Source organism: Tamandua tetradactyla, chromosome 12 (assembly GCF_023851605.1).
Source record: "Tamandua tetradactyla isolate mTamTet1 chromosome 12, mTamTet1.pri, whole genome shotgun sequence".
NCBI classification, from domain to species: domain Eukaryota; kingdom Metazoa; phylum Chordata; class Mammalia; order Pilosa; family Myrmecophagidae; genus Tamandua; species Tamandua tetradactyla.
Window position 1 is genome coordinate 69,048,084 of NC_135338.1, and position 15,601 is coordinate 69,063,684.

At 37.2% G+C, this 15,601-nt stretch overlaps 1 protein-coding gene across 5 annotated transcripts in view; it reads right to left on the reverse strand.

Moving 5' to 3' along the window:
• The window catches only part of NEO1 (neogenin 1), a 278,077-nt gene that overhangs the window by 147,782 nt on the left and 114,694 nt on the right, over positions 1–15,601 (reverse strand). For all 5 annotated transcript variants that reach the window (XM_077123854.1, XM_077123852.1, XM_077123851.1 and 2 more), the window contains exon 5: positions 3,844–3,980. In XM_077123854.1, coding sequence (XP_076979969.1) covers positions 3,844–3,980 — 137 coding nt within the window. The remainder of the gene's footprint in view (positions 1–3,843; positions 3,981–15,601) is intronic.

Here is a 15,601-nt window from a genome sequence, read left to right on the forward strand (position 1 = left end):
TACTGATCTGGATAGGAGGTCTCTACATCTAACTTTCATACCTCTTAGCTTTCATTCTATGTGTTTTCACTTCATCACTTACTGCTACCTCTTCTGAGTTTTTCAATATCATCTTCCAATTCATGAATCTGTTTTATCAGCTGTATATCTTCGACTATCATCTATTCTTTCTATGCTCTTTACTTTTACTACTATATTTTTCAGACCTATTATCCCTACTTGGTTCTATGTTTTTATATCACATTGCTAATATCTTCCCTTATCTCCTTAAATATATTTACCATGCTTGTTTTTATTTTCTGGTCAATTTTTTCCCAACAAGTCTCCATCAGATGTTATGTCATTGTCTTTCTTTTAGAGTAGCTATACTGCACAGGTGACTAGTTTGGCTGTGAGCTAACGTTCTTCTGGGGGGCAGACTGTCTGATTACATATATAGTGAAAGGGCAAAAGACCAGGCCCTAATTGTATCAACCTGGTGAACTTTAGGGAAAAGAATGAGTCCCAGAGACCTGAGAACCATTATTGCCCACTCCAATCTGCTGGGCATTCCATAGGCAATTCCTCTGGTCAGGGCTTCACATTTAAGCTCTCAGGGAGAAATAGCCCCGGGAATGGAAGTTTTCCTAGGTTTAAATGCACCCATCTGGGAGTTTGGATAGGTTGGGGAGAAGAGGTAGAAAAGTGACCTCCTAAGGACAGTCAGTCCTATCACTCCGATCTAAACAAATGCCAGCAGAGCCTCTGTGGACCTTTTCATGGACCTGGGGCACTGCTGCTCATTTCTGTGAAGGGTCAGGCAAAGACAGTTTCAAGGTCACACCAGCAACAAACAAGAAGAGAACTTAGCCTTCTTTCAACCTGTTCTCTTAATGTTTCCTTTGGTGGTCCTTAGTCCCAGGCTACAGTTACCACCCACATACATCATACTCATCCCCCTACTTTTAAAAACACTTAAGGTTAAAAAAAAAAATAGAACAAAAATAAAGGAGGGGGGTGGTGGTGTGACGGTGGCTCAGTGGCAGAGTTCTCGCCTGCCATGCCAGAGACCCGGGTCTGATTTTTGGTGTCTGCCTACGCAAAAAAAACCATACAGGGTCAAGACAGCCTGAGTCTCCTTGTACTTCTTCCTCATGCCTCTATTTTTTCAGAGTTGATCCTGAGTGAGGACATTGGCAGCTGAGAGTAATTCAGAAATCTGAGGCAAGCAGTGAATGCAATGGTTGTGCTGTATTCTGTATTGGAGAGAGAATTATTTTCAGTTCTAAGCACCTCATGCTCTACAAGGGAAAAATCTTTTTAATTTTGCCAAAACAATGGTTGTGAAAAATGCTATCTTTTACTTTTATATTTTTTCTGATTACTAGTAAGTTTGGTCATCCACTGATAATGAAATGCAAGTAGTTAATAAACACCTGTGAATTGCTTGTTCATATTCTTTATCAATATGCCTTAGTAATTTGCTCTATAAAAATCTTTTTATGAAAGCTCTTTGTATTTTAAGGGTATTAATCCTTTCTAAGTTAACATATTACAAATATTTTCTCTCAATCCTTGGCAGTTAGCTTTTAGTACAGGGTTTCTTTTCTATATACCTTTTTTTTAAACTGCATGTAGTCAAATTTGTTTGATTTTTGCTTATCACATCTTATCTCCTGTTTTTCTTAAGAAAGTCTCTTCTACAAGAATAATGCAAATAATCACCCCATATTCTTCACTTTTTCACATTTAGAACTTTGGATTGAAGTAGAGATGCAATTTTATTTTCTTCCAGTTCAAGAGTCTATTTAGAGACTGTTTAGTTAATAAAACACTTTTGGTCTCTGAACTGAATTGCCACTTTTATTATATTTTAAAGTCCTATAATTACTTGTAACAACTGGATTTTATTCAATTGTCTGTTTTTATGCAGGTACCATGCTGTTTTAAGAGAAGGTTAACGGTAATGTTTAATATCTGGTTCTCCTTACTTTTTCTTTTTCTTAATTTTCTAGAATGTATTCACTTAGGAATCACTTTCTCCAGATACAGATGATAAGATGGAACCTGGCACAAATTGTAAGATATGTGTATTATCTGTGACTAAAAAAGCAGTTGACTTGGTGGATAGGTAGAGTCACAATTAAGGTTTTACACAATGAGTGAAAATAAAATAGCAGAAAATAATCACATAATAGCAGCAACTAACAAGAACAGCAGACAGTATGCCTCTCATCTGAGGCTTATAACATCCGCCACATGAGGTGGTCACTGCAGGAAACAGGCACAGGGAGGAAAATGGAAGACAACGTTAGTCCAAGAATCTGATTAATGTTGAAAACAAAAAAAAGATAAAACTTCCATTAAGGGATACACAGAGACTAGACAAGATGGAGCTCAAAAATGTTTTGTTTGTCCAATGCCAATTATATTGAGATGAAGAACTAAATTCGTCATTCTAAACTGCAATGCCCCATTATCCAACCTTCCATTTAGCTAAGAATACTACTAAGGGCGGGTCACCGAGGCTCAGCTGGCAGAGTTCTCACCTGCTATACCAGAGACCCGGGTTCAATTCCTGGTGCCTGTCCATGAAAAAAAAAGAAAAAGAATACTGCTAAGCTCTAAGCTCAACTGATATAAAAATAATGTGAACTCTACTGCCTGCCTTACTGATGCAGAAATTATGAATCCGCCCACAAATAACAGAATATAAACATTCTATGCTTTCACCAGCATTGGAATCTCACACAGTCTGCTCTCTAGTTCTGATAAAAAACCCATTTGAGTCCCCTGGTAAATGGTTATTGGAGCAGGACTACTTCCCACTCTGAAACCCCAAAAATGGACCTAGAGAAACAAGCTTTCATGTAAAATAAAGCCAGGGGGTTACAAAATCCCCAGATCATGGATCATGAAGGATTTCTATCAAATAAAATACAATTTGGAATTAGGTGAAACTGAGTATCGTGGGTTATTATATACTTGCACATACACAAGCAGTGGTGGATTTCTCCGAAAGTAATGGAGAAGGCCCTACAGAATTTTATTTGGAACAAAGAGAAATGAGGGTGCTGACAACTCATTGAAGAGGTTGTAAATATTCTCTGGAGGATAGATTTCTATATGGAGGAGTAGCAGAGGAGATGAGGTTAAAGGACTACGTGGACATGCCATCTTTATTTGCTAGCTTTTCAACTCTCAACCACAGAAACCATAAGGGTGGGAAGGAGAGAGTATGGTGACAGGGGAAAACAATTACCCTTGCAATGATGATCTACAATGGTTGATCACAGAGTAAGAAATATCAAATCATCAAACAAATGTCCAGGTTACAATGAAAGCTATAGTGTACTACTTCCTGGGTGATTTATTTACCCAAAAAGAAGGAATAACAACACTGAGGAGAAACATGCTTCTGGGTCAGAGAACATCAAAACTTTTGTGAAAAAACATCCTGAAACAAGAAACCTGAACTGAACCTTTCAGTTCACACTTCTCCATACTACTACTAAGTATACTATTACTAAAAATAACTAACTTTGATCTCTTACCAGATTCTAGTCACTATTCTGGGAGCTTTCCAAGTAGTAACTCTTTTGGTTCTCAAAACAACTTATGAGGTAAGTACTCTTACTATCTCCATTTTAAAGATGAGGAAAATTGAGGCTCAGAAAGATTAAGTAAATTGCTTATAGTCAAACAGCTTTGAGGTATAAGAACTGCAATTTAAAACCAAGCAGCAGGGTATAAAGCTTAGACTTTTAACTACTATGCTTGCTGTCTCTTCAACATTAACATCAGATAACTAGCAAACCCAGGAAGGACAAAACAATTTTAATTTACACAATAAAATTTACATACCTTGTACTGTGAGCTCTGCTTGAGCTTCAATTGTCTCATTTCCATTATCAGCTATACAAAAATAAGTCCCAGCATCATCCTCTGTGACATCACTGATCTCGAGGCTACCACCTGCCAGCAATACCAATCTTTCAGAGCTGAATATGGGAAAAAAAAAGGGATACATTTCAGTGCTACCAGGAAAATAATACATGAGAAACTCACCTCAAAAAATAGAGAAAACACTTAAATAGTATCATGCATATGACTACAAACTGAAACTGATACATGTAAGTATCAGAATTTAATTTAATCCTATTTGCTTTGCTCATATTTTACATTCACAAGTATCACAATTAAAGGTCAAAATGTTACAATGATTTCTTTCTGACTACTAATTATTCCCAAAGGATACCATTTTTGTGACCAATTCTACCAGCACTCCATTCCTATCTCCCCAGTCTGGTCAATTTTCTTGCAAATTAGGTCATTTTGATGACTGGAATCAACCTGAGAGCCACTGCAACACAACTATACCACACTGGGCTCACCAATGTCTACTGAAAGTTTCCTAGGGTGGCTTAACTAGGAAAGAGTGCGAAGGCAAAAGAGAGAAAGACAGTGCCAGAGAGCACCTTTCTGAGCTTTGTAGCTGGACACAAATCAGTCACCACATGTTATTATCAACAAGGACACTGAGGGTTCCTCACCCAACTCTACAGAATGATTTAAATCTATTTAAAGAGAAACTAAAAATGATCCTAAAACATTGAAGAAGAAACCACAAATCAGTGTTCTGATCAAATTTTTATAAAACCAACAAGTTTACTGATTTGGGGAGTTACAAGTTAAACGAAATATAAAAATGTTCTTGACCTAAAGCAAAGGATGCCATCAATTCTAGGAACAAATGCATAAGTTAAGCTGCCAATTTAAAAGTCATTTTCATAGATTATATAAACCCAAAATATGGTACAACAAACGTGGCATGAAGGAAACATGGTATTCAGATAACAACAAATGCACAAATATGTATTTTATTTTGAGGTTCTGTATCTAAACAAATTTTCGTAGGCAGAATTTTCTCTGAACTGTTACATTTCCAGTCTGTATCTATGTTCAACAACAACAAAAAAATCCAATTATAATTTGGCTTTTCACATAGAGTTCTTTATGGGGGAAAAAATCAGAGGGATTTCTGAATGTGAACCTCATTTATAATTTTCACTCTGAGTAGTAAAGTGGTATTTTGGTTTAAATTTCAGTATATTATGAGTTTCAGTGATTAGTCTTCCTCAATCTGATAAATAAAATTGTTTTTAGATATAGAAAGTTGGTAACCATATCAAGTTTGATGACTTCTCCAAGGAAATAATACCTTGCAAGGTCATGACTAAATTTAATCAGCTGTTCTTTCATGAAACATCTTAATTATTTCTCAAATTCCAACCTCATGTGATGAAATAGAAAGAGGTAGCATATTAAAAGATTAGTGCAAGGATGAATGCCATAAAACAGAGAATGAGGATTTTGTTGCCTCACAAAATAAGAAAAATTTACAAAACTTAAAAATCCAAATTTAAAATCATATATTTTGCTCAGACAAAAAATGACTACTAAGCATGAGAGACTGAAAATTTAATATTCACAAATAAAGAACCAGCAGTATATGCATATGATACCCAGCTGAGATGAATATAGTTTGCAATGTCAGTTGGTAAACTATTTTTTAAATTAAGATAAAGCAATTTATATCTAATAATTACAGGCAAAAAAAATATTCCTTATACTTGCTATGACTGATATCTTACATTCCCAACAATGGCCAAGGGTTCCTAATTATGCACATCCTCGCCAACACTTTTATAAAATTTTCTGATGTTTTCAGTGGAAACCATTTACTGATTGTGACCTGGTCTCTCACTGTGGTACTGTTCACATTTCCCTAATGGGTAATGTTGTTTGGCATCTTACATGCTTAATGACCATTTGTTTTTCTTCTTTGGAGAAATGTCTACACAAGCCTTTTGTCCATTTTTTAACTGGTTGCTTGTCTCTTCATTGCTAAGTTGTAGGAGTTATTTTTATATTCTGGATATAAAACCTTAGCAGATAGACTTTCGGGAAGATGGCTGAATAGAGTAGCTCAAGATCAGCCCTGCTCCACGGAAAAGTAGAGAAGGGACAGGAGGGCGACAGAGGCAGTGATTCAGGAGCGTGGATGACCTGGGAGACACTTCTGCAACACATAGGGGGGCCCTAGTTGCAGAGGCCGAGGAACTGGAGGCACAAAGCTGGAGTCTGACACGGAGGCACAGAACCCACAGGAATGCAGGAGCCGGGGACTAGAAAGTAAGCCAGGGAACATTCTGCGGGTGCACTACCCTCACCAGTGCAACCCTGTGACTGGCACCTCACCCCACACTCCATGCACCTGAACCCTGTCACCCAAGTTCATTCCCCATGCTTCAGGTGCCCCACCCCCCCAGACCCCAGAGCATGTACCTGCCCCAAAACCCCATCCCCAGTGCAGCCCAACCCACCTCTCCCACACCCCTCTCAAGCATTACCTCCACCAACCTTTTCCCTGTAGGCTGTTGCCAGCACATAAAGGCTGTGGGCACTAACCTCTATACCCAGGCTGCCCCTGCTCTCATGCCCACAGTGTCGCACAGTTCCCCTCTCCCCACCGCCCCCTTGAGCTCTGCACATGAGTTTACAGCAGTCCTAGAACCACGCATGTGCACAGACACTGAATCACATCATTGAACTCTGGGAACCTCAGTTTACAGCAGTCCTAGAACTGCACATGTGCATAGCCTTCAGCCTCACTTCCCAGCTCTGAGACAGTGCTGACCTGCACAGCCAGGTCACATCTACCCCCAACCCATAAAGGCATAAAGCCAACCTGCTGCCACACCTCCACACATATGCAAAGAGGCCCCAAGCCTTAGACAAGTGCACACCAGGGTTAGGCCCCCCAGACTGGTACATCCGCACAGCTGCATCCTCCCTGGCAGCTGGTCACCCACGTTCACAAGTATGAGCATAATACCCTCAACCTGCACCTATACCTGCCCCACAACAAATCATCGCACTGAGTGCCTAACCCCGTATCCCGTTCCCTGCTGTACATCCATTCACAAACATAAGTCCTTAGACTATTGAAAGAAATCAACTCACAAAGTAAATCAATCAAGATATTTACATGCCACAAAGACAGCAAAAAATCAATAAGCACATCACAGTGCAGACAGATAAAGACTCTGCTGATGAAATAAAAAACATACTAATGGCAAAAAACACCAGATTTGATGAGACAGAAGAAAGAATAAATGATACAGAGCACAAGATAACTGACTTTGAAGACTCAAAACAGCAAATAGAAAAAAAGAGGGGAAAATTTGAATTGGATCTCAGGGAAATGATAGACAAAACAAAGTGCACAAATATAATAATCATTGGTGTCCCAAAAGGAGAAGAGAGGAATAAAGGGGTAGGAAAAGTAGTTGAGGAAATAATGGGGGAATACGTCCCAATCCTTATTAAGGACACAAACATACAAGTCAAAGAAGCCCAACGAACTCCAAACTGAACAAATCCAAATAGGCCTTCCCCAAGACACATACTAACCAGTCTCTCAAATGTTGAAGAGAAACAGAATATCCTGAAAGAGGCAAGAGAAAAACAATCTACTACATACAAGGGAAACCAAATAAGACTTGAGTTCAGACTACTCAACTAGTAACCTGGAGTGAGAAGGCAGTGGTATGATGAAAGAGAAAGACTTCCAGCAAAGAATTCTGTACCCAGCAAAACAGTCCTTTGAAACTGAAGGAGAGATTAAAGTTTTCACAGACAAAGAAGTCACTAAAGATTTTGTTCAACAACAGACCGGCCCTACAAGAGATACTAAAAGGAGTACTTCTGGCTGAAAAAAAAAAAAAAGACAGGAGAGGGAGGAGGACACAGAATTGAAAAGTACACTAAGGGGAATTTAAAGAATATATAGATCTGACAAATAAAAAAGAAAAGATTGTAGATTCAAGAAACACCTTTTCAATAATACCTGAATGTTAATGGACTAAACTTACCAATTAAAAGATACAGATTGGCAGAACGGATTAAGAAACATAATCCAGTTTATATGCTGCTTACGAGAGACTCCTCTTAGACACAAGGATACAAACAGACTGAAAGTGAAAGCATGGAAAGAGATTTTCCATGCAAGTTGTAATCAAAAGAAAGAGAAGTGGTTACACTAATATGAGACAAAATAGAATTTAAATGTAAAGACATCATAAGAAAAAAGGAGGACATTATATATTAATTAAAGGATCAATTCACCAGGAAGATATAAGCATTATAAATGTTTATGCTCTCAATCAAGGAGCTCCAAAGTACATGAGACAGACGTTGGCAAAACTGAAGGGAGAGACAGACATTTCAATAACAATAGCAGGAGACATCAATACACCACTCTCCTCTACAGATCCAACAACCAGACAGAAGATCAACATTGAAATAGAGAAGTTAAATAACTTGATAAATGAATTACACCTAACAGACACATATAGGTCACTGTACCCCCAAACACAAGGATATACATTCTTCTCTAGTGCTCATGGAACATTCTCCAGGATAGATCATCTGCTGGGGCATAAATCAGATCTTTATAAATTAAAAAATAATGAAATTATTCAAAGCACTTTCTCTGATTACAATGGAATGAAGCTGGATCTCAATAATCACCAAAGAACGAGAACATTCACAAATATATGGCGATTAAACAACACACTCTTAAACAACCAGTGGGTCAAAGAAGAAATCGCCAGAGAAATCAGTAGCTATCTGGAGATGAATGAAAATGAGAATCCAACTTTTCACAACTTATGTGTTGTGGAAAAGGCTGTGCTGAGAGGGAAATTTATTGCCCTAAATGCCGATATTAAAAAACAAGAAAGAGCCAAAATCAAGGACTTATCAGCACACCTGGAGGAACTTGAGAAAGAACAGCAAACTAACCCCAAAGTAAACAGAACAAGAGAAATAACATTTCATTTTATGAAGCTAATATTTTAATACCAAAACCAGGTAAAGGTGCTAAAAGAAAGGAAAACTACAGACCAATCTCCCTAATGAACACAGATGCAAAAATTCTCAATAAAATATTAACAAATCGAGTCCAACAACACATTAAAAGAATTATACACCATGACCAAATGGGATTTAATCAGGAATGCTGGAATGGTTCAAGACAAGAAAATCAATGTAATACCGCACATTAACAAATTGAAAGGGAAAAATCACATATCATCTCGATTGATGCTGAAAAAGCATTTGACAAAATTCAGCATCCTTTTCTGATAAAAAATACTCCCAAAGACAGGAATCAAAGGTAACTACCTCAATATGATAAAGGGAATATATGAAATACCGATAGTAGTGAAAAACTGATAGTAAGCATCGTACTCAATCAATGGAGAGAGACTGAAAGCTTTCTCCCTAAGATCAGGTACAAGACAAGGATGCCCACTGTCACCGCTATGATTTAACACTGTGTCAGCAGTTCTAGCTAGAGCACTCAGGCAGTATGAAGAAATAAAAGGCATTCAAGTTGGAAAGGAAGAAGTAAAACTTTCATTACTTGCAGATGATACGATACTATACTTGGAAGATCCTGAGAAATCTACAGCAAAGTTACTTGAGCTAATAAACAAATTCAGCAAGGTAGTGGGATATAAAATTAATGTGCAAAAATCAGTAACGTTTCTATACACAGCTATGACCTAGCTGAGAAGTCAGTGAAGGAAAAAATTCCATTCAAAATAGTAACTAAAAGAATCAAGTATTTAGCAATGAACTTAACGAGGGATGGAAAGGACTTACACACAGAAAACTACATAACATTGCTAAAAGAAATCAAAGGAGATCTAAATAGGTGGAAAGACATTCCCTACTCATGGATAGGAAGGCTAAATATAGTTAAGATGTCAATTCTCCCCAAATTGATCTAAAGATTCAATACAGTACCAATCAAAATTCCAACAACCTACTTTGAAGACTTGGAAAAGCTAATCACCAAATTCATCTGGAAGGGAAAGAAACCACGAATAACTAAAAGCATCCTAAAAAAGAAAAACAAAGTGGGAGGATTAAAACTCCCTGACTTTAAAACCTATTATAAAGCCACAGTGGTCAAAACAGCATGGTACTGGCACAAAGACAGAAGCATTGACCAAGGGAATTGAATTGAGAGTACAGAAATAGATCACCAAATCTATGGTCAACTATTTTTGACAAGGCCCCCAAATCCTCTGAACTGGGACAAAATAATCTTTTCAATAATTGGGCATGGAAGAACTGGATGTCAACTGCCAAAAGAATGGAAGAGGACCCCTATCTTACCCTACACAAAAATTAACTCAAAGTGGATCAAACATCTAAATATAAGAACTAGCACCATAAAGCTTCTAGAAGAAAATGTAGGGAAACATCTTCAAGACCTTGAAATAGGAAGTGGCTTCCTAAACTTGACACCCAAAGCACAAAAACAAAAGAAAAAAAAATAGATAAATGGGAGCTCCTCAAAATCAAATGCTTCTGCACCTGAAAAGACATTGCCAAAAAGGTGAAGAGGCAGCCAACTCAATGGGAGAAAATATTTGAAAATCACATATTAGACAAAGGTTTGATTTCCTGTATATACAAAGAAATCATATAACTCAACAACAAAAGAACAAACAACTCAATTATAAAACGGGCTAAAGATATGAATAGGCATGTTTCTGAAAAGCAAATGCAGATGGCTCAAAAGCACATGAAGAGATTCTCATTTTCACTGGCTATAAGGGAAATGCAGATCAAGGCTATAATGAGATACCACCTCACACCTGTAAGAATGGCTGTTATTAAACAAACAGGATACTATAAATGTTGGAGAGGATGTGGAGAAACTGGGACACTTATGCACTGCTGGTGGGGATGTATAAAGGTGCAGCCACTTTGGAAGACTGGCAGTTCTTTAGGAAACTAAATATCGAGTTGCACTATGACCCAAGAATAGCACTAGTTGGTATATACCCAGAAGAGCTGAAAGCAATGACACAGACATTTGCACGCCAATGTTCATAGCAGCATTATTCACAATCACTAAAAGATGGAAACAAACCAAATGACCACCAACAGACAAGTGGATCAACAAAATGTGGTATATACATATGATGGAATGTATGCAATTCCATCATACATTCATGGATGATGCAGCAATAACACAAAATGACGTCCCAAAGCACATGACAAGATGGATGAAACTTGAGGACATAATGCTGCTACAAAAAGGAACAAAGTCAGACACAAAGGGATAGATACTGTATGAGTCCACTTTTATGACCAGCATAAAGATATAATCAGGGGCTTATAGTACAGAATATAGGGGACTTGGAGATAACAGAGCTACAGATGGGTGAACAATTACCTAATGAGGTTGAACTCCAATGTAAGGGAATAGACAGGAATGAAGGTGGTTCTCTAGTGGGTCTATAAGTAATATTACCATATTGAAGATGAACAAGATTGTAAGAGGTTGTATAGACCCACGTGTCCCACTGATTAACACTAGAAATATGAATTAATTCTTGCAAGAATTACTTCAAAGATATGATTCTTGTATAAAGAGTGTTTAAGTCCAGGGTACACTGCTATTGCATGCTATGAGGTATGTTGAAAAGGAAACCATCAGCACTACCACAGCAACAGCAGAGGTAAAAAATGGGGGGTGAGACAAGAGTTAAGAGGAGGTTTAGATTTCCTATTTGGCAAGGCTGTTTTTATTGGTTTTCTTTCTCTTGGGAACAATGAAATTATCTAAAATTGAGAAGGTTGATGACTGTGTACTTTGGTCCCTATACATGATGCCCAATGAATGCAGATGGCTAAAAGATGCACTGACTGAGAAGCACATTGGCGACCGATGGTGTATAGTTATGAACAAAGGTTTTGCTCCTACAAACAGGAACAAAGTCATAAGGCATGCATTGATGTGAAAGAACATGTGGAACATTTGGTGAGACAAAATAAAGCCAGAAACAAAAGAACAACAATGGTATGGTTACCTTTAGAAAATGCTTATAAGAATACAGGGGCCTAGATTGTAAGCTTTTTAGAACAGACACATTAAGTCCCAAGTGGTAATAATTATTTCTGGATTTTGAGAGGCTGTTTTATATATATAACCTGATATTTAGAGATAAGAACGAAGCCAAACAGGTTGGGGTTAAAATAATTCAGAACATCGGGGTAAGGAAAACAGTGTCTGTATTTTAGAACCATACATACTTTTTGAGACCAATGGAAGAAAGGTTTATTTGCTCAGGTAGTGAAATTTTCTGTAGTGCATAATCTAACTCAACCTATCTGTATAGCTCATTTGAACAACTGAAACACAGGGAGTCCAGAAGAAGAAAGAGGTCCTTTAACCCTGTATAGATTATTAAACGCCTGGATTATACATCCTAGAGTATACATCCTAATATACATCCTAGAGTATATTAAGCAGACAATCAAAACATATTGGCAAAGTCCCCTGAGGGAGGGAAAAAGAATATAGAACTACTAAACCTTACCATGAGGGAATCCTCTAATACTGTGTCAAACTTTAGGGACACCCAAATCAATAGGCCATGCCCACAATCCTGAGGTTTACTCTTGTGAAGCTTATGTAGGTGGTGGAGAAGCTCAGACTACCTATAGGCATGCCTAACAGTTACTTCTGGAAGATCTCTTTTGTTGCTCAGATGTGGCTTCACTCTCTCTAAGCCTAACTCTGCAAGTGAAATTATTGCCCTCCCCCCTACAAGGGACATGATATCCAGGGGTGAAATTCTCTCTGGTGACATGGGAGATGACTCCCAGGGATGAATCCAGACCTGGCACAGTGGGATCAACAATTACATCCTGACCAAAAGGTGAAAAGAAGTATAATTTAAAAAGTAGCAGAGTTCAAATAGAGTCGAGAGGCTACTCTGGAGGTTGCTCTTATGCAAGCTTCAGGTTGGCTTCAAAACCTGCCAACCCTCAACCAGGACCATTCTAGCCATTCCTAAAGAACACCTAGGGCAACATATAAGATTCCACAAGGATTCCAGGCATTAGAGTAACTTTCCAGAAACATACAACCTACAGATGGGTCCCTGGTCCAGATAAGTACTAAAACCTAGAGGTCATAGCCTCTCCAGAGCATCAGATAGTTACAGCTCCCTTTCCATATTAGTGACAGACCCTTCCAATATCAAAAATTTAGAATCGTCATAGCCCAAACAACTCCAAACAGAGGTATTGAAAGATCAAAGGTGATGGTGGAATTATACATAGAAGACAGGAATTAACAAATGAATATGAATGCTGAATCATTAAATTGATATCTTTTTTAGTCTCCAGTATTTTAGAGCAGCTAGAAGTAAAAACCTAAAATTGTGGAATTGTAACCCATGTCAAAGTCTGAAATATGGTCTACAACTAATTGTGGTGCTGTGTTTGGAAATTCATAGCTTTTTTTACATATGTCATTTTTCACAAAAAAAAAAAAGGAAAAAAAGATTGTGATAAAAAAATTAATTCTTCTAACCTCTTACATTCTGGAGCAGCTAGAAGGAAAAAATCTAAGAATATTGTATGGTAGCCCATGAAAAACTCTAGGATCTGTTCTGTAACTACTTGTTGAAGAGTGCTTTGAAAACTACTGCATTTTCACTTCTTGCTTTGTATATGTGTTAAACTACACAATAAAAAAAAAAACCTTATCAGATAACGATTTGCAAGTATTTTGTCTCATTCTGCAGGTTATCTTTTCAACTTTCTTAATAATGTTCTCCGATGCACAAAAGCTTTTAATTCTGATGAAGTTGCATATTCATCTTCTTTTTTGTTTGCATGGGCAGGCACCAGGAATTGAACCCAGGTTTCCTGCATGGCAGGCGAGAACTCTGCCTGCTGATCCACCATGTCCTGTCCTCTATTTTTTTTTCTTATGCTGCTCTTGCTTTCGGTTAAAATCTAAGAAACTATTGCCTAATATAAGGTTGTGAAGATGTCTCCTTATGTTTTCTTCTAGGAGTCTCATAGTTTTAGTTCTTAAATTTAGGTCTCTGATCAATATGAGTTAATTTTTATGTTGTGTAGAGGGGGTCCATATTCATTATTTTCCATAGAGATATCCATGTTTCTCAATAATATTTGTTGAAGAGATTATTCTTTCCCCACTATATGGAGTTAGTACCCTTGTGAAAAATTTGCTAACCAGAGATGTGAAAGTTTACTTCCAAACTCTCGCCTCCATTCCATTGGTGAATAGGTCTGCCATTGGCCTGCACCACACTGTTTTGATTATTGTAGGTTGGAATAAGTTTTAAAAGCAGAAGTGGGAGTCCCCAACTTTTCTGTTCTTGTTCAAATTGGTTTTGGCCATGCAAAGCCCCTCAGCCTTCCATATGAATTTATGATATGCTTTCCCATTTCTGAAAAAAAAAACAAAAGGCTGAAGGACTGTTGGTTGGGACTGTATTGAATCTGTAAGTAACTCTGGGAAGAACTGACATTTTAACAGTATTGAGCCTTCCAATTCAAGAACACAGAATATCCTTCTATTTATAAAGGTGTTCTTTAATTTCTATTAGTAATGTTCTTCAGTTTTCTGTGTACAAGTCCTTTTCATCCTTGGTTAAACTTATTCCTAGATAGTTTTTCTTTTAATTGCTATTATAATGGAATATTTTTCCTGTTCAGATAGTTCATTATTATTAGCATATAGAAACACCGCTGATATTTGCATCATCTTGTACTTCACCACTTGGCTGAATTAATTTATTACTATAGTTAGCTTTATTGTCATCTGCAAATAGGGCAAGTTTTACTTTATCCTTTTCAATTTGGATGTCTTCTTATTGCTTTTTGTTGCCTACTTGTCCTCTGTCTAGATCTTCCAAAACAATGCTGAATAACAGTAGTCGCAGTGGACATCCATGTCTTGTTCCTAATTTTAGGGAGAAAGCTTTATGCCTTTCACTGTTAAGTATGATTTAAACTGTGGGTTTTTCATATATGCCCTTTATTATGTTAAGGAAGTTTCCTTCTATTACTAGTTTCTGAGTGTTCTTATTAAGAAAGGATGCTGGATTTTGTTAAATGCCTTTTCTGCATTACAGATGATCTTTATTCTTTAGCCTTTCATTCTATTTATGTGGTATTTTATATTAGTGAATTTCTTATGTTGAACTATCCTTGCATGCCTGGGATAAATTCCTCTTGATCATGGTATAGAAGTCTTTTAATATGGTATTAGATTTGGTTTACCAGCATTTTGCTGAGGATTTCTGCATCTATATTCTTAAGAAAAATTGATGTGTAATTTCTTATTTATCTGGCTTTGGTATTAGCATGATCCTGGCCTCACATAATGATTTATGAAGTGTTCCTTCTCTTCTGAATTTTTTGGGAGAGTTTGACAGAGCTAATTCTTCTTGGAATATTTGGTAAAAATCACCAGTAAAGCCATCTGATCCTTAACTTCTCTTTGTTGGGAGGTTTTTCAATTACTTAATCAATCTTTTTAGTTGTTATTGGTCTGTTGAGATTTTCTATTTGTTCTTGAGTCACTGTTTTGTAGTTTGTATGTTTCTAGAAATCTGACCATTTCATCTAAGTCATCTTATTGAATATAAATGTTCACTGTATCATTTTATAATCCTTTTTTATTTATGTGGGGTTGATATTCATGGTCCCA